The sequence below is a fragment of the Coloeus monedula genome (genome assembly GCF_965178545.1).
Source record: "Coloeus monedula genome assembly, chromosome: 1".
In the NCBI taxonomy this organism is placed as follows: Eukaryota; Metazoa; Chordata; class Aves; order Passeriformes; family Corvidae; genus Coloeus; species Coloeus monedula.
In genome coordinates, this window is record NC_138781.1 from 74,865,014 (window position 1) to 74,890,411 (window position 25,398).

Here is a 25,398-nt window from a genome sequence, read left to right on the forward strand (position 1 = left end):
CCCGGGGGGCGGCCGCACGGCGCCGCCGCTGCCCCGTAGGGGGCGCGCTCCGGCCCGGGAGCGGCTCCCGCTTCCCGCCGCCCTTTGCCTCCGTCCGTGACCCCGGGAGCAGCGCGCGCTCCAATCCGCGGGCCCGGCCCCGCCGCGCCGCCAACCCGCGCGCGCCCGCCCCCCGGCCGCCGGCCAATCGCGGCGCGCGGGCCCGCGCCCCGCCGCGGCAGCCAATCGGGCGGCGGCGCGGCGGCCGGGCCCTGCCCCTCCTCCCGCCGTCCGCCTCCTCCGCGCCGCGCTCGCTCCCTGCCTCCCTCCCGCCGCGGCAGTGCCGTCTCCGCCGGTCTCGCCGCGGCACGGGCAGGCGGACGGGCGGCCCCGCGACCCCCGCGCCGCTGCACCCGCCCGAGGGGCTCGGCCCCCCGGCCGCCCGCCCGCTGCTCCTTCTCCGCCGGCGCAGCCCGAGCCATGCTGCTCCTGGCCGCCGCCTTCATCGTGGCCTTCGTCCTCCTCCTCTACATGGTGTCGCCGCTTATCAGCCCCAAGTCTCTCAAGCTGCCCGGCGCGCACGTCGTGGTGAGTGCGGCGCCCCTCGGGAAGGGTACGGGGCCGGGATCCCCTGTCGCCGTCCCGCTCCGCCGCGGGAGGAGGCAGCGGGAGGGCGCTGCCGCTCGGCCTCGGCGATGGGGGAGGCAGCGGGGGGGCTCCCGAGCCGCCCGCCCTGCGCCGGGAAAGGGATGGAAGGAAGGAAGGAAGCCGCTCGCTCCGAGGTGGGGGCGCAGGCTGCGGCCAGTGCCCCGCTGGCAGCCGGGGGTATGGCTGCAGGAATCCCGCTGCAGGAGCGGGGAGAGCGGGGAAGGCTCTCGGCAGGGAAGGGAGGTTTGGGGGCACCCGGAGCGGGACTGGGGGCCGGTCAGTGCCAGCCTTGGAGGTGCCCGCGGGTCCGAGAGGAATCGTGGAAAGCTGGCGGTGGCACCCCGAGCTACCAAAACACGGGAGCCACAAGTGCCGGGCGATAAGGAAATGACCTGTCCCCATGGCTCTGACAACCGCTGTGTGTCCCGGTTGGCTTAAGGCGATGGTCTGAGTCACCATCTTCCAGTCTTTGCGCTGGCTTTTTGAGACATTCCTTTTGTACGCCCCAAGCCACCGGTTACCTTGAGTTTTCTTTTCTTTCAGCATCTCCCAGGGTAGTCAAGTGGTGTGTGTACACACGCATAGACCAAAGGCCAAATTATGATTTCCTTGGTCTAAAAAACCAAGTCAGATATGAGGAAATGGAAAAACCAATACAAAGGAAGTGGTCAGATGACACTTGGGCGCCCTTTCATCTTTAAGCACGTCGATATGGATGTCTTTGAGCAATATTTTGACAAGGTGGTAGAAGGAAGTCTTTGGAAGAGCATACTGTTGAAAGAGTCCATGAGTAGGAAACCACTGGAAGTTGCATGAGTATGTGGCTTGGGAGGAGGGAGACCGAAGAAAGGGGAATACTGTCCAGGTGCTTTCAGAGGAATCACAATAGTGAATTTAAGCACATGACAGCAAATGAGTTAAGCGGTTCAAAGATTCAGGGTCCTAGAATCAGATTTCTTAGTTTATCTCCATATCTCCAGGGTATGTGCTGTGCAGAGAAGCTGCAGTTTACTCTTTGTTTAAATTTACTGTAAGTGAGTAGTTTTGGTTTGGTTTTTTCATTATTATTTTTCGGAGTTCCTCTTTGGAGGATGGAGCTGTCCCCAGAATGATTTCGATGTTTTCAAGTTGCAACAGTGCTCCCAAGTTGCTTTATGCAGTAGGTGTTAACTTGGGTGCTGTAAGTGGCTTTACAGCATCATGTTCTGTGTGAGGTGTGTTCAAGGTTGCATTAAGGTTCTCGGGTTATGGCTCTTTCCCCACAGGAGTAATGATTATAAAGCAGAGGTGAGGGAGATTTATGAGCTTTCTGTGACGTTTATGAAGAAATAGAATAGCAAACATAAAAAGCTAAATGGATTTTATTTCTTTTTTGTTTCTTTGCTTGGTTTTATTTATTTACATATGCAGTGATAACACGAAGTTTTGTTCATTCTGTATAGTGATTAAACTCTTTAAAAGCTGCTATGCTGGTTCTTCTAATCAGAAGGGTTCATTTAAACAAGTTCACATTGAAAATGAGACTATTCTTGTTGGAGAAGCCTCCCTGTAACCACTGCTGCTAATTAGCAGTTTAAGCTCAATTTGGTACTAGCGGAGGTGTAAAAAACAGTATTCCTGCAAGTCCTGTAAAATTAGGAGTTCAACTCGAAAAGTAACTATATAAACATATTGATGAAGAAAAAGGCTGTAAGATACATCCAACTTGATGATAAAAATCGCAGGCAACTAGTTTTATTGATGCCACCACTTGTGGAACTGCTTTTTTTTTTTTTTTTTTACTTCAGTAATGCTCTTAAATTGTTCGTGCAAACTAATGAAATGTGGAACAATTGGTTGGAGGTCACTAGTTCTTAGATGTGTAGATGCTGTTAATAATTCTTGACACTTGTACATGTGGATTTCAGATTCCCTAATGTCATGTATAAGGAAAAGTGTTGGATGATGGTAATGTAAATCAGAAATACTGTTCAAGAAGACTTTCCATGTTGTGTGTGTAAAGTGGATTCTTTGATCATATGCTGGGAGTGAATGTTCTCTGCTACTGAAATGACTGAGAGACTTCATAAAAATATTTAAGGACCGTAACATTATGTAAGGGCTTCTTTGAAGTCTTCTCACAGAAAAAAATCAAAATCTGCTTAAGTATCAGGCCTCAGTTAAACCCATTGTTGAAATAATGGAAGGATAATGACCTACAAATTGCATATATAGCTGCTTGAGCTCTTTCAAGAGGGCAAGTGATTGTCATTGCACACTAAATATAATTTTTCAAAATATACTTGAATAGATTGCTTTACTGAAGTAGAAAAAGTCAGTCTTCCCTAGAAACATTTCTTTCCTGCGGCCTGTTTAAAGTATAATGAAAATGTATCTGTTACATTTCTGAAGGAAGGTCATTGGACAACTTCAGATGCTGTTACATACCAGTTATTGAATTTTCAACTTTAGTCAGCATTCTTTTCACTTTTAATCCTTCAGAAAAATTATTTCTCTTCACTCCTAACAGTTATGGTTAGTACATGTTTGAGTTATGGCTAAATAACTGACTGTGGCTGCCATTTGGGATAGGAATTTGAAGCAGAAAACTGGGATTTTTTTCTTTGTCCTCTCCCGGGGTCATTTGCATCATGGAAGCCCTTGCTGTGTTAGGCGAGACATGGTTTCTGGAGAAATCATAGAATTCTAAGAGTCTCTTTTTCTTAGAAAAGAATAGGAGTACTATTCAGAGTGAGAGTCTAGAGAACTCCAAATTACTCATCGTCTAATCTTGTGGGTTCCCCCCCCACCCTGTCCTTATCTGCTATGTATTTTCTTTACCCCAGCTAGCACCATTAAACGGTAAGGGCTTCTCTGCTCTTAAATTGGCTCAGGCATTAGGTTTAGCTTATTTTAAACAAAATGCTTCTTAGATGCTTAAAACTTCTTTACTTCTAGCATGACTAGGAAAGTGTTCTTAAATAAAGGGTATAGAAGTTATTTTTGTGTGGTAGAGCTGCAGCTTCATGTGCTGAACTTCTTTGTGCTTCGAAATTCAGAAGGCAGTTTTATACATCTCTTATTTTGTCATTGGCTTTAACTCTCTCCTTTGGTCTCAGGCTACAGACTAGCACATCATGGATTCTGTAAGAATTAGCTAGTATTTTGGTAGCTGGCTATAACAGTAGACAAGAATATGAAAATAGGCTAAGGCAGTCAGTCACCACTGCTTTGTTTGCACTGAGCTCACTCAGACCACATTTAACTGCCCTTTGTCAGGGATGCTTCACCTGCTCTATACACGTTTTCTCTTCAATTTCTCTACAAAAGTTTTTGACTGATGTTTAAAAACTCTTTGCTGAAATATTAATGCTAATCACCTCCCCTTGTTTCAGCCTTAATCTTTCTAAAACCAAGTTGAATTTCTGAGAAAAACCCAAACCCCTGAGGTCTCAGTGTTATGAATGCAGTTTATCAAAGCGTGGATTAGTGATGGCAGGAAATGGAAAGATGCCTGCCTGGGACTGTCTCCCATTCAGTTTGTCAAGGGCCCTTTTTCATGTGGACATAGTTCAGGACGATTGTGCCAAACCCTCCTGCACATGGGTCATCTCTAGTCCAGCAGTTTCCCCAGTTCTGTGCAGAACCCGGCCTGGTAACTGCAGTTGGCTTTAAGGATGGCCCATCTTGGTGTCGCAGCACCATCACCCCTGTGCTGGGAGTGATAAGATCTGTGGTTTGGACACATCCGAGTGGTTCGACAAGAGGTCATTTTGAGTCAGGTGTGCTAACCTCTTAGAGCAGATTAAAGGCCTGTTCTGCTTCAGCAGAACCTTCTAACAGAGCACTGTCTAAAAGCATGAAGCCAGCTTGCAACCAGTTCTAAGAGAAAGTTAGTAAGGTCTATTGGAGACACCACATTAAGTCTTGATTTTGATCATTCCTGATGACAGTTTAGTTAATTTGGATTCAGACTGTCTCACCAATTGAAGTGAATTTCCAGTATCTCAAATTTGAAGCTCTAATAGATCAATTCTCTGTACCTCACCCCACCGTTTCCATTTCTAAGGGGGAAAAAAACCCTATGATTCTTAAAAATTGAACTCTCTTATTGAGGATCATAGCTCAAGAAGTTGGACACTTTTTAGAATAGCTAGTTTGGTACCTGTTCTTTTTAAGCATAGAAGCAGATCAGTAACACTGCTCAGGGGCTAATAGTACTGCATTCTGAACATCTGAATTAATACTAAGTTTTAATTGTTCCTTCTTGTCAAAAAATTAATCTGTGATTCGAGTTGCAGTGTCCAGATTCTTATTTTTGCTAACTCCTCTGAGGCTGAGTTACAGTAAAATTTAAAAATGGGATTGGTGGCAATTCAAATGTCTGGAATTAATTAAAGGTAGTAGCAGTGTAGAACCATTGGCTACAAGGCTAATTGTAATAATGTTGTCTTTACCAGAGTAGGTGTGTGCTCTTTTGTTAGTTCTGAGCATCTGCGTTAGGAACTTCCCTACCTACCTAGATTTGCTTAGGTTAACTTCATTGTAGCACAAAGCAAACTTTTCATTAGTGTTGGGGATTTTTATTTTTTTTTGCTATTACATTAGCACTCATGGTGAATGTTACTGAAAGATGTGTGTATTAGTAACAACCTCCCACGTGCTTGTAGCAGCCTCCCACCTAAATGCTAAAGTTCCCAGCTAATTGATATTGCAGTGTATCGTCGATCAATCTGACATGAGCTCTGTCCGGTGTTCTTGGGTGTGACTGTGAGTAAAAACTTTCTTTTTCTGTTTCTTGCATGACTTCAGACATTGCCTTTCTGAAATGAACATTAGTGTTGTTTGATGAGCTGGAGGCTTGGTGCCAGTACCTTCACCTGCAGAGAATTCCTCAAGCACTAGTGTAGTTGACCCATTCATGACAGTCACCAGTCTGTGCTGGTAGTAATCAGCTGTCTCACCAAAAATTAGAATTGGAGCAGTCTTCCATGCCCATTGATTAGTGCTGATGTACCTGCTGCTGACCTGTAGAAGCACCTCACACATGCTCTGCATCTGAGCTCTACCTGAATGTATCGAACTATTTTAATCTTTTCAGATATGTATTGGAATATTGCAGTCTATTTTAGGAATTTCATTGTATTTGTTACTTCTTTCCATCATGAAGCATTAAATTAATTCTGTGGTTCTGCCACCTTAATTAATCAATAATTAACATTTGCACTCTTATGGATTTAATTTACACTGAAAGCCATCATCCTTGGTTCATAATACTACAGACAGAGTCACGTTTCTAGAGCAGGGCACACATCTTGGAGTTATCCTCAAAGGTGGGTGTGGTGTGAAGCTGATCTTGCAGAGTCAATTAGAAGTTAATCTGAAGCAGTTCTCTCTAATAACAGAGGAAGCCTAAAGAGCTGGAATTAGTCTTTGTGAGTGCTACACCCATTCTTGGCCCATTTGTGGCTGAAGATGAACCAGTCAGAAAATGTGGATTGTGTTGTAAATCTTTGCTGGGATTATTTTATTTGCACTAAGCTGTTTTTGAAGGCTGGTGGTAAAATACTCAAATGAAAGAAGAGTTTAGTTACTCATGGGAATGTTCTTCTGACTTTATTGCCTCTGGGAGTGGAAAGAATTTTGAGGATAATGCATCTCTGAAAACAAAACTGAGACATTGCCTAATGAGGAGACAACACAAGGCTTTTGATAGGATGTGCAGTTAGAGATTGGGATCTTGTTCTTACACGAATTAGCTCAATGCCTTCATTTTCTTAAAATGGAGGAGGTAACCTTTCACTGGAGTCTTTGGAAAGGTTTAGATAAAGAGCAAAAGATTATGATTTCCTGAGAAATATGAATTTCATCTTTTTCCAATTCTTCCAAACTCATTTCATCAATGTATTTTTCTTGACAGTAACTGCTTCTAGGTATTTTGTTCCAATATTTTCTCAATATCACTTTTAATATGCTGTTTAAGGGAAATTCAAATAACTTGGGTATATAAGGAAGATACCAGTGGGTGAGAACCGAAGGCATGTACAGACTGAGACTCATCCTAGTCACCTAAAGATATCGGACAGCCATTTTTATTTTAGTCAAAAAGAGAGGTCAGGATTGTCATCTACATCTTGTTCCACAGGCAGTTCATAAGTAGATTTATTGAGGGTAGTGAGGGAGGTGGTAAGGTGACCTTCACCTGTGTGTTGGTATCGTTTAGCAGGGTACAGTCCTGCATCGTACCCATCAGCCTGTATTTGTGTGATATTAACAAAATATTGACTTCCTGCTTGCATATAAGACTATCCAGGTGTTACAGCTTGAAGGAAGAAGAAAAGATCATGGAAGTTTAGGTGGTGGCATCCCCACTAAACTGAAATAGCAGGATGGCATGGGGGCAGTTCAAGGTTCTGACTGGGGGACTGAGAAATAGGCTACAAAGGGCCAACTGTTGAATTAATGGGATTTTTTGTTTTAATAAGAAGATGTTTTCTGTTTTTGTTTACATGATGACATCTTCAGAAGACAATCTGCAATAGCTGATATTAGAAATAATTTCTACTGTGGCCAGGTATGAAGGGGCAGTATGTAATGGCACTGTTATGGCATTAATAGTGATTTGAGACTTTTAACAACGCGCTGTTAGAGATAGGCTACGGAACACGTGAGAGTGCCTACGTGGGAGTGGTCTAAGTGTGCCTGACAACAGAAATGACCAAAAATTACCACTGAGGTAAAACTGAGTTTAGGGTAGAAACAAAGGCTCATTGATCTATTCAGATCTTACGTTTCGTTCATACTCTATAGGTAAGCTAATTTTAGTGCATCTCCTGTATTCGTATCTCATCTGGTGATATTTTAACCTCAGTATGTTTTTAGAATTTTCATGTGATCTGACTCATACATACTGGGGGAAGGAATGAGAATAGTGGACTAACACTGCCATTTTCAAATAACTTTTAGGTAACTGGAGGCTCCAGTGGAATTGGAAAATGTATTGCTATTGAATGCTATAAGCAAGGTGCTTTCATAACACTGATTGCAAGGGATGAGGTAAGTGTATGTGTGATTTTACTGGCTAAACTGTTCACAAAATCTGTATAGATGGGGAATACTTTTGGCATTGGTGATTATTCATACTTCTTCAGTGTATATTTTAAGGGGACCCTAAGCATTCCAAATTAATGCATTTGAATAGCAGAGGTGGCTGCCTTTTTAAGAAGCATAGCCCAACATGGAATTTGTGATTAGCTTGCCTTAAAACTTTGCCGGTGCTATTGCTTTTGTTAATGGCATTTATTATATCATTGTCTAGATCTGTGCCAGAGCACAAAATCAGGAAAACCCCTATATTGGTTAAAACTATAGAATTTCCCTATGGTAAGTGCCATCTGGGAATTTAATCATCTCTAAAAGTCACAAAATATACTGATGTCAAATCAGCATTATATCATATTTTTTACTAGTGGAAAACTCTTCATCAGGACAGCTTTGGAGGAAAAACCATTGCTTTGTTGGATTGTTGCTATTGTTGTTGTTTTTTAACTAAGAGGTATTCGGAATTCAGCAGTAGTTATGAAAACAGAAGTACTCTCTGTTTTCATAACAGGCTGTTGTTTTATTTGTTGAGAAAAACCTAAATATTCTGGAAACAAAAGCACTTAATTTTGGGGGGGCCCTCAGTCCCAGCTGATTTGATAATTTACTTACACTTGAGAACTTACTTTACATAACCTTGAATTAAGTTAGAATTAAGATAATTTTTCTTGAAAGGATTATTACAATTAGAATTTACCAAATTTTTGGGGTTTGATTATTTCTGTGATTTTCAGTGATTTTCAGTGATTCTGCTGCAGGAGAGTTTATGTAATATTACATACATACAAAATAGAGCCAAAATAAAGTAGAAGAATCAATACCTACAGTCTTAGGTGCTCTCTGTAGCACAAAACAAAAGCATTAAATCTATAGAAGTCATTACTGGCTTTAGAACACAAAGTGAAAAATAGTGAAGTGAGTTCGTGATAAATTTCATGTTTTCATATATTCCTAAGTCTTCAAAATGACCGTAAAATGCTGTAACTGGTTGAGGATAACTTCGGGGGGCTTTAGGGAATGTTTTTAAGCCTTACTGAAGTACTGGGGACTAACACTGCTCTCAAAACCACAATGCTTTTTGTCTTTGTGTCCATTTCAGAACAAGCTGTTGCAGACGAAGAAGGAGATAGAAAAGTACTCTGTTAATGACAAGCAGGTAAGGTCACTGCCAAGAGGGGCTGTTGTGTGTTTTGTTTAAGACAGTCACTACAACACACTTCACTGGTCCTGTCTTTAAAACAAAGCTGTTTGACAAAAATGAGTGAGGACTCAGTATTTGGATTCAGGAGTATCATGGTGTCTGTTTACGTGAGATGTTCTGAGCTCTTGCTATATTTGATGTTGCCTAGCTAGTGCATTAGCCTGCTTTTCTTAGAAGAAGATGTCTTCATCTGTAGGTGTAGAATGCTTTTTTGGATAGCTGCAATTTACTGTCACTTGATGAGCATATTATTCTTTCAAATGAAGTGGAAGAACCAAATTTTTTTCCCTCAAATATCTTGGTTTTTTGCAATTCATAAATACACCATCTATCTTGGGAAAGAAGTTTAGTTGCTTGTTCCCAGGTTTATTTCACTACATCATACTTTTGTTCCATTTCCTGACTAAGTACTGTACCAGTTACACAACTTAAATTTGTGAAGTTCTGAGACTTCTAAACGTAGAAGCTGCTTTGCTGAATAGATAATGCGCTCATGCATAAAGGCAGTGGTTTTAGAGCTTGCAGAAGTACTAGCTTAGAATAGCTAAGTTTGCTGTGTTCAAAGCATGCAACCTTGAGGTGAAATGTTAAAATAATTTTTTCTCAGTACTAATAATGGAGAGGGGAAATAGTATTGAAACTATTAAATTAACATCTTTGACTTCTTGTGTTCCAGAACTTTGTGGATGATCACAAATAGAAGCAATTTATTTGTCCATGAAAAGGGATTTGAATTGTTAAGTTAGATATTCTGTTGAAAAGAAGCAATGAAAAAAGCTGAATATTTGCGCAGTAAGACAATAATATTTGCATTATAGTAGCTGATACAAAATTTTTTAATATTTCCATTTATAAGATAAGATTCTGTCTTTGCTTCCTTATACTTTTATCAAATGGCTCAAGCTGATTTTTTTTTTCTGTGCATGCTGCCTTACTCAGATCAACTTTGTTTGAAAATCTAAGCCATTTGAGGTGAGGAGAAGCTGTATTTTGCCCATTAAAAAAAATCCTGATAACCATTTTCTTTTAGCTGCTCTAGCAGTTTCCCAAGCTTAGCATTACAGTTAATCCCTTGTCAAACACTGTGTCAGGCAGGATGTTCTTGTTAAAATCTGTCCTAGCTTGATAGATGCAGACTTTTTAGAAGAGTATTACTTGGTGCATGTTCCTAGGAGTTTCAGTGAAAATCTCCAAAAGTACTTTCAAGGTTGAGCAAGCTCCAGTGTGGACTGACTGGGACTTTTTTTGCAGAAGCATTTTTAGGCTGGCAGCCAGGTTAAGCAGTAGGCAGCGGAGGTGATGGGCCGGCTGGCTCTTCTGTAGCTGTTGTTGGGTTGTGGATGTGGTCTCAGGGAAGCCTGACTGATCTGAATGCAAAGAACAGAACAGGAAGTCTGGGGCAGGGCTTGCACTGGAACAGCAGATCACGAGCTGGAAAGTGACAGTAGATGAACAGAGAAGCAGTACAAAAGGATTACTGAAAGGCTGTAGAGAAAGTTGATTTTTTTTTTTTTACTAGGGTATATCACCGTGTCCCGCAGCCATAGGGAGGAGGAGAAGAAGATCCAGCAGGCAGGAATTGTGCAGCAAGATTGATTTATTTAATTATTTTACAAACTCTTTTATAGACTTTTTTCTTCATAGTCTAATTGGACAAGGGATCAGCCACCCCTTGGGGTGATTGGCGAAAATCCTAAAACATCCATTGTCAAAATATTTTTCTACTGTACCATAAACAAGACTTTTCAAGGCTGCAGGTGTTTGGTTGTTCACATAACTCTGCTGCCTCTTCCGTGAGAGGGAAAAGTCTCTCACGGACTTAGAAAATAGCAAGAAAATCCTTGCTAGCAGCATTTTTGTATCCACAGTGGATGTCTGGTATGGATAACATACACAGACTGTTACCTTTACTAGACCATGGAATCACAGTATGTTTTGGGCTGGAAGGCACCTTAAAGATGTCTAGTTCCAATTCCCCTGCTGTGGACAGGGACACTTTCCATTAGACCAAGTTGCTCAGAGCCCCGTCCAAGCTGGTCTTGAACACTTTCAGGAATGAGGCATCCACAGCTTCTCTGGGCAACCTGTGCCAGTGCCTCACAGTAAAGAATTTCTTCCTAGTATCTAATCTAAACCTACTGTCTTTTATTTTAAAGCCATTTCCTCTTGTCCTATAATTACATGCCCACCTTCAACTTTCTTTTAGGCCCCCTTTAGGTACTGAAAGGCAGCTGTAAGGTTTGCCTGGAGCCTCTTCCATGCTCCACAACCCCAGCTCTCTCAGCCTGTCTTCATAAGAGAGGTACTCCAGCCCTCTGGTCATTTCCATGGCTCTCCTCTGGATTCACTCCAGCAGGTCCATGTCCTTCCTGTGCTGGGGCCCCAGAGCTGGATGCAGTGCTCCAGGTGGGGTCTCACCAGAGCAGAGCAGGGGGGCAGAATCCCCTCCCTCTCCCTGCTGCCCACGCTGCTTTGGATGCAGCCCAGGGCACCATTGCCTTTCTGGGCTGCAAGCACACGTTGCCAGGTCATGCCCAGCCTCTCATCCACTGGCACCCCCAAGCCCTTCTCACAAGGGCTGCTCTCCATCTGCTCATCCCCCAGCCTGCATCAATAAGGGGGGATTGCTCCAATCCAGGTGCAGCACCTTGTACTTGGCCTTTTTGAATTTCATGAGATTCCCAAGGGCTCATCACTTCTCAGGATTGTCCAGGTCCCTCTGGACGGCATCCTGTCCTTCACGTGTGTCAGTTGCACCACCAAGCTTGGTGCCATCTGCAAACTTCCTGCAGATCTCTTTGTGCATTGAAGACATTGAATAGTCCCATGTCAAGCTAAGAGGCAGAGATCCTCAGCACAGATTACTTTTTTCTTGGGCATGTGCTGTCACCCTTCAGCTCTTGGATACATACTGGAAACCAAGTTGCACTGACAACCATAGTGTGACCTTTATGTATGTTTAATGTTTCACATTTGCATGTGATTTAGATGGTGCAGCCTTTGTGGATGTAGGTGTGCGCTGGAGCAAGATCCTTACCCTTAGAGGCTTTTCCCGTTATTTTTAAAATCCTTTTTCTAATTGAGAATATTCCCAGTTACTTTACTGGGGGTTGAGTTGATCTTTTATTGGGAAAGCTTTATTAATGATCCAGCACCATGCAATATTTAGAACAAAATGTAATGAGCAGGGCTGGGCGTAAGACTACTTCCGGTAGCATATTCTGTGTCCTGGATGTGGATCGAAAGTCCATGGTTTGGAGTGAAGCTAATTAGTATATGGTAGCAGAAAGAATGTGAGATAATAGAAGCAAAGAGGTGAATTGTAAAATGTGATAGCAGTCAGTCAAAGCTATGGTAGTTCCCAAGTGTGTTGTTCACAGTGTAACTAATCTATGCAATCTGTTAAATTAACAAATTGCTCCAATTTTTGTAAAGAACTGTGATTTGCTTAATCTCCTCACTGATCTTGGCAAAGACATCCAAATAATAATTCAATGTTGTTTGCATTCAACTGCTGCTTTCTTAAACTCAAGAAAAGGTAAATGTTTCCAAAATGTAATAAGTGCCTTAAGGGGATTCCTGCCAATAACTTGTGCCACAAGTTTACTCTGATGTCCAACTACACACAATGCTGGGAGGCAGGAATAGCCAACCTGCTGTACAGGAATGGCAGGCAGAATCTGGTTATGCAGCTAAGAAGTGTCACAGTCTGACCAGGGTCAGGACTGACAAATCACTGGCTGCCAAAGCAGTTAGTTACACTGTGGTAAGCCTTTTTTGTGTGTGTGCCCATGTGCTCTGTAAGTATTCATGAGCATGCTTGTTACAAACTACTGATGACTTTGTTTTTTTTCACCTCTGTCTTTAAATTAGTTGACCAAAGTAACAGAAAGGATAGAAGTTGGAACAAGAATACAGGAATCCCTCCTTCTATTGCAATAGGAGATGGCTTTTCTTTTCAAGATGAGGAATTGCCCCAGAGCTCTGTTGATGGCTTAGCAGACAGAGTAGCTTATTTGTTTAGCACCTGGCATTTGCAGCAGTCTTACAGTTTGGAAGTGGTAACCTAAAAGAAGCAGTGCTTTCTTTGGCCAGAAGTTGACTTGAAGGTGCTTCAAAACCTAGATTCTGAGACCATCTTGCTGAAAATAGTCAGTAACTTTCAAGGAAAATAGGGTCTGACTTTTAGCTGCAAGAAAACCATATCACTATCACCTGTTTTCCTTCATCCTGCCTGCCCACCCCTCCCCTCTGCTTCTTTCTTCCCTGGTTACTTTAATTTTTCTGTATCTTTCAAACTAAACACCTTAATGTCTGATTATCAGACAAGGAGTAGGTATGTACACAGTACTTTGCTTTTTTTAGATATCAATGACACTGTGCAATGTGTCAGTTTCTCATATAATTTTTTTTTTGTTTTGTCCTTGAGGTGTCCCAATTAAATATTATGCAACTAGGTTTACTATTATTCTTTAAAAAAAAATGAAATGAGGTAGTGTACATTGCAAGTACTAAAATCAGTGGGTTTTTAACGCTTGCTTTCTAAATTTTGGAACAGATTGTTTTTGCAGTGCTGGTGCTGCAGTTTCAGGATACACTGCAACCATGCCTTGCTATGAGGTGGAAAAAACTTTTTTCTTTAAAGATGACTCTAAGCCACACAAATGGTTTGACTTGTGTTTAGCTGATGAAAGTTAAATATATCACTGGGGAATTTTGATTGCCTTAGTTAAAATAGCTTTTACTAAACTTCATGTAAATAATTCCATCAATCGTGTGTCTTAGTACAATGAATTAGAAATTATACTTTGCACATGAGTAGCTGCTTTGAAGATCATGAGGTGCTTATTTGTTCTTAATGTAATCTTTATTGTACTAGAACCTGTGTGTGAGGGGGAGGAGCTTGGAGGGAGCAGAGATTGCTTTCTCCAGTGTGGAAAAAGTGCAGAGTATCTTGTCAAAAAGACTTTTTTTGTGGAAAAGATAATGACATTGGACTTTTTTTCTTTTGAAAGGCTCGGAGTCAACAGTTTCTGGACTTAGTGTCTTGTGAAAATGTGCTTTCACTTTTCTTTTCTAGGTCGTACTTTGTATTTCTGTTGATGTGTCTAAAGACTACGAACAGGTGGAGAATGTTCTAAAACAGGTGAGAAAATAACTGCTTCACCTATATATCTTAAACTTATCTCTCTGTGTTGTATTTCTGTTGGAAATAGTTTCTTGTATGCTATGGTGATATAGGAAGGTTTTTTCCTCTTAAAAAGTATCCTAACCTCTGTCGCCTTTTCCAGGCTCAGGAGAAGCTGGGGCCAGTTGACATGCTTGTAAACTGTGCAGGAACATCAGTTACAGGAAAATTTGAGGATATTGAAGTGAATTCTTTTGAAGTGAGTGAGCATACTTTTTTATTTCATCATATGATAATTTCTTATTTAACCATTCTAATAATTAGATTGCATTCCTGTGTCTTTGCAGACTTGGACAGTGTTATACTTGACTTGTGCTAGCTGTCAGAACCTCTTCAGATTTGCAAGGGTTGCCTCTAACTTCTCCCCTAATGATTTCACATAGTTTCATTTTTTTCTGTTGAAGATTTTTCAAAAATATTTTTAATGTGTTTAAGAAAAATGCAGCTGCTACCAGTCTTCAGTTCTGAGATGCACAAATTGTTTCAGCTTGAGAAGCTGCTGCTCTGATGAAAAGACAAAATGCAACCCCAAAACACCTGTATTTTGGTTACTTTATGCCTGCAGCCCTCAGACCTCCATTCATCTACAGATAATGCTGAGTCATCTGAAAATACTAAATAATGGGCATAATTTTATAATAAATTTGAATCATCCGTTTTGTTGCTTGTATAGTCTATCAGTTGTGTTTTAGGTCTTGTAGAGAGTGAAATTAAAGACTTCCCTTGATCCTGGCAAAGAATAAAATCTCTGAAATGTGTAAATACGTAGCATTTTTCCTGTTTCCTGTTTTAGAAAGCTCTTTAAACTTTCAGTATGTTTTCATGCATCATGCATAAATGGATTGCTTCCTGGAGACTGTTCAGGTTAGATTTTCCCTCATATATTCTTCTTTTTTCCTTCAAAGCCATATGGTTCACAGTATTATCAGTATCCTGGATGCTATTAAGACTTACAAGATTTCTTTTGGCTTGAAGTGAGATTTTTAGCTATAAAACAGTTTATGAAGCTGTAGAATAGAAAACAGTTGTTTCTTTTGCCAGAACAGATCTGGTGAACTGATTATTAAAGCAGACTGAAATAAGGGGTTTTGTGATAAATAAGACCAAACAGCTGAAGGATTCTGGATCTGTGGCTCAAATACTGAAATATTAATATTGTTTGTACAGAGATTAATGGCAGTCAATTACCTGGGAAGTGTTTACCCGAGCCGAGCAGTAATCGCTACCATGAAGGAGCGAAGGATGGGAAGGATTGTGTTTGTATCATCTCAGGCTGGGCAGTTAGGCCTGTTTGGTTATACAGCTTATTCTCCAACAAAATTTGCTCTTCGAGGGTTGGCTGAAGCCCTGCAAATGGAGGTATGTGTGCAATAATGTTAAGTAATTTTGATTAGAAACAATTTCGTTTTAACTGTCAGCACAGGACATTTTCATTTAAATAGGTTTGGGTTGGGTTTTTTTGTATTGTGCAGCATTGCTAATATGTGTGTGTTACTTGCCCTCATCTGGCAGCAGTCCAATGCTGTTGCTCTGCACGGGGTCACAGAAACGAACCGGATTTCAATTGTGTAAGAGGGAATAGATTGAATCTGTTCCTAGAACTGAGTATGACCACATGTGCAGACATTTTTTTAATCTTTCATTTTAACTAAAAGGACTAGATTTTTAAGACTTGTGATTAAAAGCCTTCTTCAAGGTCCTAAGTGCAGAATGGTGTTGAAGATACCACATGGATGCATGAGAGACAGGCCAATGATTGCCAGTTTGTTTGAGAGTCCATGGTAAGTGGTATGTGAACCATATGTAACAAGTTAGAATTTGAGGATTGTCCACCAAAAAAAACACCAGGGTTGACAGTGACTCACCCTTCTATATTTTGATATATATTTGAGCTTTTTATACTGCGGTGATCTAAACTTATGGTTGTTTTAAGACCAAAACCAAACAAACACCATTTTCGTTATTCAGTGGAACAAGGTGGGTGACTACAGTGCAGTAAGACAAATAAAACTGATTTGAAAATTACTTGTGTCATTTTTCTGTTGAGAATGTGTATTTGCATTATTAAGTGTTTATATATAAAATGCCTGTCTTTGGTTCTAGACGTTGCATAGCCCCTGTTGTGTGCCTTGATCAGGATAAGAATGTGGGGTAAAACTGCCAGGAATCACTTCTGGTCTGCCAAATAGAGCAGTGTGAATGCAGGGTCTTTCTTCAGACTGGTGGCAGATACTTTTGTGAAGACTGAATTATTCAAGACTAAAAATAGGGTGTCTATGGGCGTGTGATGTGGTATTTGAGTAAGTGTTTTCAATATAGAATGTTTCATAATCTAAATAAAAATGTTAGTGTTTTACAAACACTTTGCTTTATCATAGCCCTCTGAATATTTTCATTAAAAGCTTTTTTTATTTGTATTGGAGTACAGATTTGCTTTGTAGCAGTTTCTGAATAGTATTGCACTAAGTGATGTAATTCCATGACACGTATATACAAATACATAACTAAATACAATCCTTGATGTAAGACTTTCCATTTTCCCTCACATTTTCCAATTATTTTTTGTCTCCTTAGAGTTGACCTCTTGCAAGTTTATAGCATGGGTTGAAAAGCCTTGAGACTTGAGTATACCTCTTAAAGATAACAAATTTGAATTTTACATTTTTGTTGGTTTTTTCCCCTCAGTGAAAGCCTTTTTGGCCTTGTGTTTATAAATGCTGGGTACTGATATTTGACAATGGTTTGTCTTCCTTTAGAAATTGAAATTGGTGAAGTTATAGACCTAAACTACTCTAATATTCTTCCCAAATGTCTTGAGAACCACTGGGATTCATCATATAATTTGCAAAGGCTTTAGAGACTTACTAGAAAAAGCATCACAACCACCTTTTAAAAATCTTTGTTGGTTTGTTTCTCAGTTGACAAAGCTGCAAGTCTTGTAAGTGCTGAATACTTAACCCTAGAGGCAATTCAAATTCATGCTTGCTGAATTTCTTAATTACAAGAGAAATTAATAAAATTATAAGGGACATGTAAAGGCTGTCACTATTAAGATAACATTTAATGCTTTTGTAAAACACAGGTAAAACCTTATAATGTCTACGTAACAGTGGCCTATCCTCCAGATACTGACACTCCTGGCTTTGCAGAAGAAAGTAAAACAAAGGTAAATTGTGCTTCAGTTTTTGAAATCACCATTTTTAAAGCATATTAAGATTTTAAGAAGTACTTTTAGACACTTCAGTTTTATCAGTTTTTAACTACGCAGAGTTATATAGCTTGTAGGGTAATTTTGTATAGTTTCTTGTTCTGAGGCTTTAAGAACGACTTACCTTTAAGATCTGAACCATTGCAGAGTATCCCTGCTTACAATCAGAATATTGGTGTGGAATGGTAAACTGTAAAATCACTATTTGTTTTGATATTAAAGCTTTATTAACCAAAAAATAATATTCCTGTTTTGCATCTTTGATAATGTGTGGTTGTTGTGATAGATGTGACAGATTGAAATAAACTTCAGTTCCTTCAGTGGAGCCTGCAACCTAAATCATGTTGTATGAATGCATGTAATGACCCCGTTCAGTAATGCCTGTTCTCTAGTGTTACGGTCGAAAGGAAACTCTCTTGCACTGTGTTCATAGTGGAAATGACAATATCACTTCTCAGAAGGATGTTTCAGCAGCAGGCCTTTTTCATTTGGATTGCCTTAAAAGTGAAAGTTTTGACCTTTAGTCACCTCTTGTCATTTGCCGTGTCCATACATGTGAAGTATAATTCTAAAAATCACATTCAGGCCCCCTGTTCAGACTAAAGCATCAGGTAACCAGAAAAAAATCTCTTATTTTTTATTTGCATACTGTGAACTAGAAATCTGGTATCTAAGGCTATCATCTTTTCAGCAGGCACCATCATGTATAATTGGAAATTGAGTTTGAATTCCATTTTGTCTTTCACCCTTTGAATAGGAATCAGTAGGGATTGTATAACACAGTTCTTACTTCATCATTTCTTGATACAGATATTCTGTATTAAATGTATACTCCCACACATCCGCATAAAGTGCCAGAATTAGACATCTGCAGATACTTGTATAGCTTGCATATTCTCTAGGATTTTTTCCTTCATAATAGCCTATTTCAGGGAACCAGCAGGCACCAGCAGAATGTACTGTTCATCTAAGATTTCTCTTTGAAAGAGATTCAGAGAGATTTATCTTATTTGTCAAAAAAGTCTTGTCTTTTAGGAGAGAATTATGCCTTGTTTTAGCCTACATGACCTCTTTGGATGACTTGCTCCTAGCATGATAGTGTACCTTAAATCTCTGCAATATTGCACTGCTCTGACATTTCAGATACTCGTTTATTGTTGCATTTATTTAATACTGCTGAATTACTATTAATATTTAATACTACTTAGAACATGTGCCTGTACCTTGCATCTCCTTTTTTTCTCTGTAATCATTGAATATAGTAAAAGAAAATAGAAAATGTCAGGAGCTAGGATACAGCTTTCCTGTGTTTAATCAGTGAGCTTTTTTTTTTTTTTTTTTTTTTTTTTGAGGTAGCGGCTTCACAAATGCCAGCCGTGCCTTGGCCAGCTGAGCAGCCAGATCAAGTATTTAACATCTGATTTCTGCCTGCCTTATTCCCAACTTGTCATTAACATTACCTGTTGCTCCTGAGCAGCTGCTATTTTTTTCCCAGATTTAGAGTATTTGAATTACTGTTGATATCCGTATATCTCATTCAGATTTGTTTGATACTGGCCCATAAACTCAAAAATAAGTAGGGGCTGTGAAATGGAGATCTGATGACATAAGCCATATCACTGTAGGAAGGCATGTGAAAGGTTTTTTTCTGTGATTTCTGCTGGCAAAAACACTGATGTGCCCCTGGCCACCCTTAAAATACACCCACTAAAAAAAATAAAATTCAATGAGCGTGGTTGATGAAATCAGAACTCATAATTCTACAGATATTGGGAATAGGCCCCTTTCTGTGAAATTTAATTACTGTAGTACTTGGAATTGATGACGAGAAACCTGCAGTTGCTCAACTTTTCCCTACAAGTGCTTTTTAAAAAATAATAATCTCAGAATTAAATTAGTCCCAGTATTAGAGTAGGCATGAAAAAAAAATAAAAGCAAGCTGTTTTATAGGATTTTAAAATATTTCAGGCCAATCTTTTACTTCATTTGTGGCAAAAACCATAAATGACCTAGTATAGGTATTGAGGAAATATAGTTCAAGCATTTTGATAGCTTCTACTGAAAATAAAATACTTGGGGAAAAGACACACTTTCATAGTAGTAATAAACTATATACGAAATAGTACTACTCAAGGAAAAGTTGTCATTTCCCTTTTTAAAATTGGACAATTATTTATGAATGTGCTTATACCTTTGTTTAAATGGGTGTTTAGGTGACAGTATGGTACCACTTGCTAGCAACGATGTCATCTGTGACAAAAGACCCAAACCCAAAATCTGACATTCATGTTTTTCTTTCCTGTGTGTTGTTAGTCAAACTTAAATGGGTGTTTTTCTATTAAAGCCCTTAGAGACGAAGCTGATTTCTGAAACCTCATCTGTTTGCCAAGCAGAACAAGTCGCCAGAGTTATAGTGAAAGATGCCATAGTAAGTAAATTGTTTTTTGAGCATGTTCTGTGTTGAAGAGGCTGGGATCACATCGTGCTTGCCTAAGGACCATAAGATAATGGCTAAGCTAAATGCAAAACCAATTAACACAAAACAGTTCTCTTAGGTTAGTTTGAACAAGAGCTGTTTTCTTTACTCTTCTCTTGCCACTGTGCCCACAAATGATTTTATACAATCTCTCAGAAGTAAAAGGTATCCGAAGTTGTACACAGACAGAAAAAAACGATGCATCAGTATGATGCAATGTCTCAAAGATGGATTATGACCAACTTGAAAGCACTAAATTCTATTGACTTTTTATGTATCAAATACCATTTGTCTAACCTCAAAAGCTTGTTGTACTCTCTCATTTTTCTTGAAGATGAGTTCATATAAAAATAATTTTACAATAAAGGAAGGCACTTGATCTCTTTTGGCTTTTAATATCCGAAGACTGTGATTTATGAGTGATTAAAATACATAAAATGCTGTTCTTAGTGTATTGCCTTTCTGAGGATTTTTTTTTCAATGTTTTGTGCTAGGGAATGCCTGTGTGCTTAATAAAGCACCTCAGAATAGAAACAAACATGAAATTTCACGATCATAAAGCACACACATTGAATCCTAAAACCTGCAATTACGTTGCAGTTCCAAACACTCTTGATCTTCAACATGGTTTGCATCTACACAGGTGTTCAATTGTGAAGTTTTTACAGTATTTTCACAAATACAGCTCATAAACACAAAATTATGTCTGATTTTGTTTTAAAAGCAAGTACTACCTCAACACAGTGTTCTCCTCTGGTGATTAAGGAAAACTAATCTCCTCTCTCATCTTAAGCATCTGGTGTATCTATACCATACTTTGTACACTTCGGATCATGTATTAGTTCAGACATGATCTTTATGGACTCTAGCCATCAGCTGAGAGACTGAAATAGAAACGAGACGGTGTCTGTGTACTCTCAGGTGTGTGTTGGGAAATAACCACATCTAATAACCTCTACTACTTTGCATAGATTCACCCCTAACCCTGATCCAGGAACACCACCTTCTCCTGTCACTTCCACATTCCATAGATTTAGTCCCACAAGGTTTCAGAAAGTCTGTTTTCTGGCATAAAGTCAAATGGAAACAAATGAGAGAAGCCTGGGAGTAAGAGCTGTAGAACTGCAATTTTTCTGTTAAGTAATTAAAGTTGTTTGGTTGCTTGGGTCTCTTCCTGGTGTCTGTCCCCACTTTTCTGCCAGCTGAATTGTTTAACAATCTGTGTCTTGCAGTTAAAAATCCTTGATATAGGTGAAGAAGAACCTGATACCTAGCTTTTGAAATACATCCCCTTGCCAAATCTCATGTGATAAGTAACCTAATTTTAACAAAGGGCAAGTGGTATTTGTCACACAATTATAGTAGTGATTGGTGATCTAATAGAGTGAGGGTATCATTCCGTTTCTGAAATATGCTTATAGCTGTGAGGATTGTCATGCATCTTCTCTACAAGTAAACATGCCTCAAGAAGAAATTCACAGCCTTTATGTCTTGTAAAAATCTGCAGTAATTTAAGAGACGTTAGCTTCCTTTTCCATTTTTAAGTGAATGCATTTTAGAATGGTGCTATATAGCCCCAAATATTTTTGAATATTTTGTTTCTTAATTCGGGTAGTATTTTTTTTACATTAAAATATTTGTTGTTAGTGATGTCAGTCACCTGTGTCCATCAAGAATAGCTGTTGAAATAAGACATATCATGATTAGCCACAACTGAGTAAATTACTTTTTCTTTTCTTAATCCTTCCATCCAGCAAGGGAACTTCAACAGCTCAGTTGGATCAGATGGTTACATGCTGTCAATATTGACAAGTGGAATGTCACCAGTCACTTCTATTACTGAAGGTCTTCAGCAGGTAGGATTTGGGATTAGTTTTCATAATTTCTGATAGTTTAAAATGCTTTTAGAATGTAGAACATTATGCAAGGATGGATTATTTTTTCATCAAATGGCTGTTAATGCTGTGGCACTTGGGTTTAGGAAACTGCAGTAGTATTTCCAAGCTGAAGCAGCAGATTGGTGAGTAAGAATATTTCCTGCTGCTCAGTCCTGAGCTGTTACATAGTTAGCTTGGTTTGGTAAGTTTGTTTTCTGAAGATTATATAACATGCCTGCCTAGAACTTCTTTTTTATTTTTTTAATTTTATGATTCAGTAATACACTGCAATCCAGGATCCTAAATGAATTGAAAGCTGTTTCTCTCTGTTTCCAGGTTGTTTGCATGGGCGTTTTTCGCATCATTGGCCTGTTTTACCTAGGAAGTTTTGACAGCATAGTTCGTCGCTGCATGATGCAAAGGGAAAAATCTGAAAGTGCAGATAAAACTGAGTAATCCTTACTTTGAGTGGAAAGAAGGATGTCAAGCAGTCCTGGACAGCTTGCTGCTTAAGTGGGACTCAGTTTTGCTCTTGAAGGATTTAGACTGGAAGGACTTGCATGTGTGACAGAGGAGTCCCCTCAAAAGCTATGAAAGAAAAAACAAAAGTACAAATCCAGAAAATGCCAAACTATGCAAAAGTGTGAATGAGGATTAGATACCTTTTTTTTTTTGGTGATTTGAGCTGGAAAGAATTTGGGGAGCTTGTAAGTGATCTGCAAAGTAGAATTTGAGAATGGACTATGTGCGGTAATTCTGGACAAATACTTAAGTTTTCTCGCTTGGGTGCTTATGGATGAAATAAGTACCATGACAGACCAGGCTGAAGTAGATTGAAGTCCCCTGAACAAGTTGGTACCTTTTGCTAACGTTTTGGGACTGCTTTTGATTTAGAATGTTAACTCTTCCTTTGGCCAATCTACAGATCCTTCTGTCAATGACAGCTTTCCTTATTCTGTCCAACATATGACTGTGGAAACCTGGAGATGGCAAATACATTTGTATGATCCAAGCTTTCTCAGTGTGGGAGTAATTAAAAAGTATGGTTTAATATATGCATACTTTCTCAAGGGAGATGAAGAACCCGTTCCCACAGAGAAATGCTAGGAGATGTGATTGGGTCTGTAGCTCTTCTGGCCCTTGAAGTATGTTGTGAACAAAAAAAAAAAAATCAAACCAGTATCAAGTACGTCAGTTATGACTCAGCATTTTAAGCCACTGAACAATGTACAATTTTTACAGATACTTAATCTGCCAGTTTTTGCTCTGGAAAGGAAAGTGGCTTAATGGTACTGTTATGCACATTAATTTCAAAGCTGCAAATGATGAGCCAAACCAATAGTTGATTATAGAATCAATGGTAATTAAAATGCCAGGCTCTTCCAGTAGCAGGAATGTAGCTTTTTAGGGCAGAGGGGTCAGGCAGAGGGAGAGGTGTGTGTCAGAATGGCCTTCCACATTACATTTTACCACTGCACGGAAAAGCTTTCACATGAGAAATTACATAAAATACTCTCCTGATATGACCCACTTCTAATTTGTTTCATTTACATTATACGAAGCAAGGCTGCTCAATAACTGCTTCAGAATACACAGAACCCAGTGGTTGTTTCTAATAAATCTTACTTAACACTGAAAAAGCTTGATGCATAACAATGATGTTTTAAGGGTGCACTATGTATACAGTTTATTTAATGGACCACTATAGTAAGTGCCTTGTGAGCTGCTTTTTTTTTTCAAAAGCTGCATATTTTGTATTTGTTAGAACTGCTGTGTTTTCAATGTCATATTTGCATTTTCCTTCAGTACTCTGAATCTAAAATTATGTGTAAAACTGGGCACTTTCACTTCTTTGAAAGTAATATTTAACAACCAAAATAGGCAAAATTTTGATTGCTTTTGTTAAGAGATTCTCTGTATCTATTTAAGAAGAGGTATTCAATTAAACTGAGATGAAAAATAATAGGTGGTTAACTGGAAAACCTTAGAATGTAATTTATTGATGCTATTTATTTTCCCTCTCTGAATTAGGTTGATCACTTTTCAAATTTTCTTCACATGGACTAAACTTGCTTTAATACCTGGTTATAAACATATTTTTTGGGGAGGATCACATTGGCGCTCTCATTTTAAGTGGTGAAAATTCATTAGATTGCAAATGTTGAGGCACTGTTTAATTCTTCACAAAGCCTATGTTTCAGGTCCTGCCTCCTGATTTTGTTTAGATATGTGAAGTTGTGCATGCCTATAATATAACACTAACTTTGAGAATATAGTGTATTCCTGCATTTTTAAACAGCTTGGCTTCAGTGCAAAGAAATCTAGTGTGCATATGTATTTCCTGTGCTGCTTAATGTGAAGGACATAAAGGAGCATTCATCATACATCCATTGTCAACATTGCTGTGTTTCTTAAAGCAACATAACAATGCTATTCATAGAACCATGGAATGGTCTGGGTTGGAAGGGACCTTAAAGACCATCTCTTTCCAACCCCACTGCCATGGGCAGGGACACCTTCTGCTAGACCAGGTTGCTCAAAGCTCCATCCAACCTGGCCTTGAACACTTCTTCAGACCTTATGATCTATGTTATTCTTGTTTTGATGCAAATCAAATACTCTTTTGACCACCTGCAAAAGATACCAAAATGGGTGAATTGGTTGTGTTGGAGTTTGAAAGAAATGCTTATGTAAATAACCAGCACAGGCTTGAACAAGGTCAGGACTTAAAACCAGTAAGCCTTTGAATTTTTGGATCTTCAGCTTGGAATGTTAAAGGGTTTGCGTTTAAGAAACATAACCCAGAAGGTCAGAGCACACACAACACTATGGCAGCTGGGCCTCTAAAGCTTTCAGGTTGGACATCTTGGATCACCACTCACCTCCCAAAAATGACTGATAGAATTCATTGCAAGTGTCTGTGAAGGATAAATAAGACTACCAGGTGAAAGTTAGGGCCCTGTTCTACAGACGCTTCAGTTTTGCAGACCTGATTTTGCATAGCTTAAGTGGTTGTATTGACAGTGAAACTGCAGGTTGAACCCCTCAGCAATTGTGGAAATTGGAATAAGGTATGGTTTTTAAAGCAAGAAGAATAATCTCAATGTTCTAGTTTCTGCTGTTGCAAGTTAGTGATGTTAATTTCAACTGATAAACTTCTCAACTGTTCTACTGTCAAAACAAGGTAACTTGTCAATTACAGCCTTTGGTGTAAAATTTTGTTTTCTTATGCACATTCTCTATCTACCAATGTACTCATTTTAAGGTTCAATATAAAGTGAAGGAGATGCCTTGTAATCTTGTGGAAAAATGTTTAGCAGTTGAAAAACTCTTGCCAGTTTAAATGTTACAAAACCTCTGCATCAAAATGTTTTAGCAGTGTGTTAGATCCGTGACGATCTTCAAATAGGCTTTACTTTCTACTTATTGTCTAATTGTCAATAATTTAATCACTTGTGCCATATCAGTTGGTGTCTTGTCTCTTGTTTTCTTGGTCAGTCTTTAAGATTCAATTTAGGCTTTTATAGTCTTTTCCATTCCATGTAGTTTCTAATGACTGTTTGCTTTATATACAGATTTATTATAATTTTACTTCTAGTTTACTTCACCAAGGTGTTCATGTGCAATTTAAATAGATTTAATATTTTAATAAGGAAAAAACATATAGGTGAATAAAGTTTATTTGCTGTGAAAAACTCTAGGCACTTTTAAATGGTAAAGATATATAGCGTTATTTGTAAA

At 39.3% G+C, this 25,398-nt stretch overlaps 1 protein-coding gene across 1 annotated transcript; it reads left to right on the forward strand.

The window, feature by feature from the left end:
• The first annotated feature begins 320 nt into the window (after positions 1 to 320).
• KDSR (3-ketodihydrosphingosine reductase) lies at positions 321 to 25,398 on the forward strand. The gene is made up of 10 exons (XM_082280539.1): positions 321 to 567; positions 7,573 to 7,662; positions 8,807 to 8,863; positions 13,989 to 14,054; positions 14,200 to 14,295; positions 15,264 to 15,455; positions 17,179 to 17,262; positions 19,649 to 19,732; positions 21,535 to 21,636; positions 21,994 to 25,398. Exons 1-10 carry the CDS (start codon positions 460 to 462, stop codon positions 22,111 to 22,113), a joined length of 999 nt encoding a protein of 332 aa, XP_082136665.1. The 5' UTR covers positions 321 to 459; the 3' UTR covers positions 22,114 to 25,398.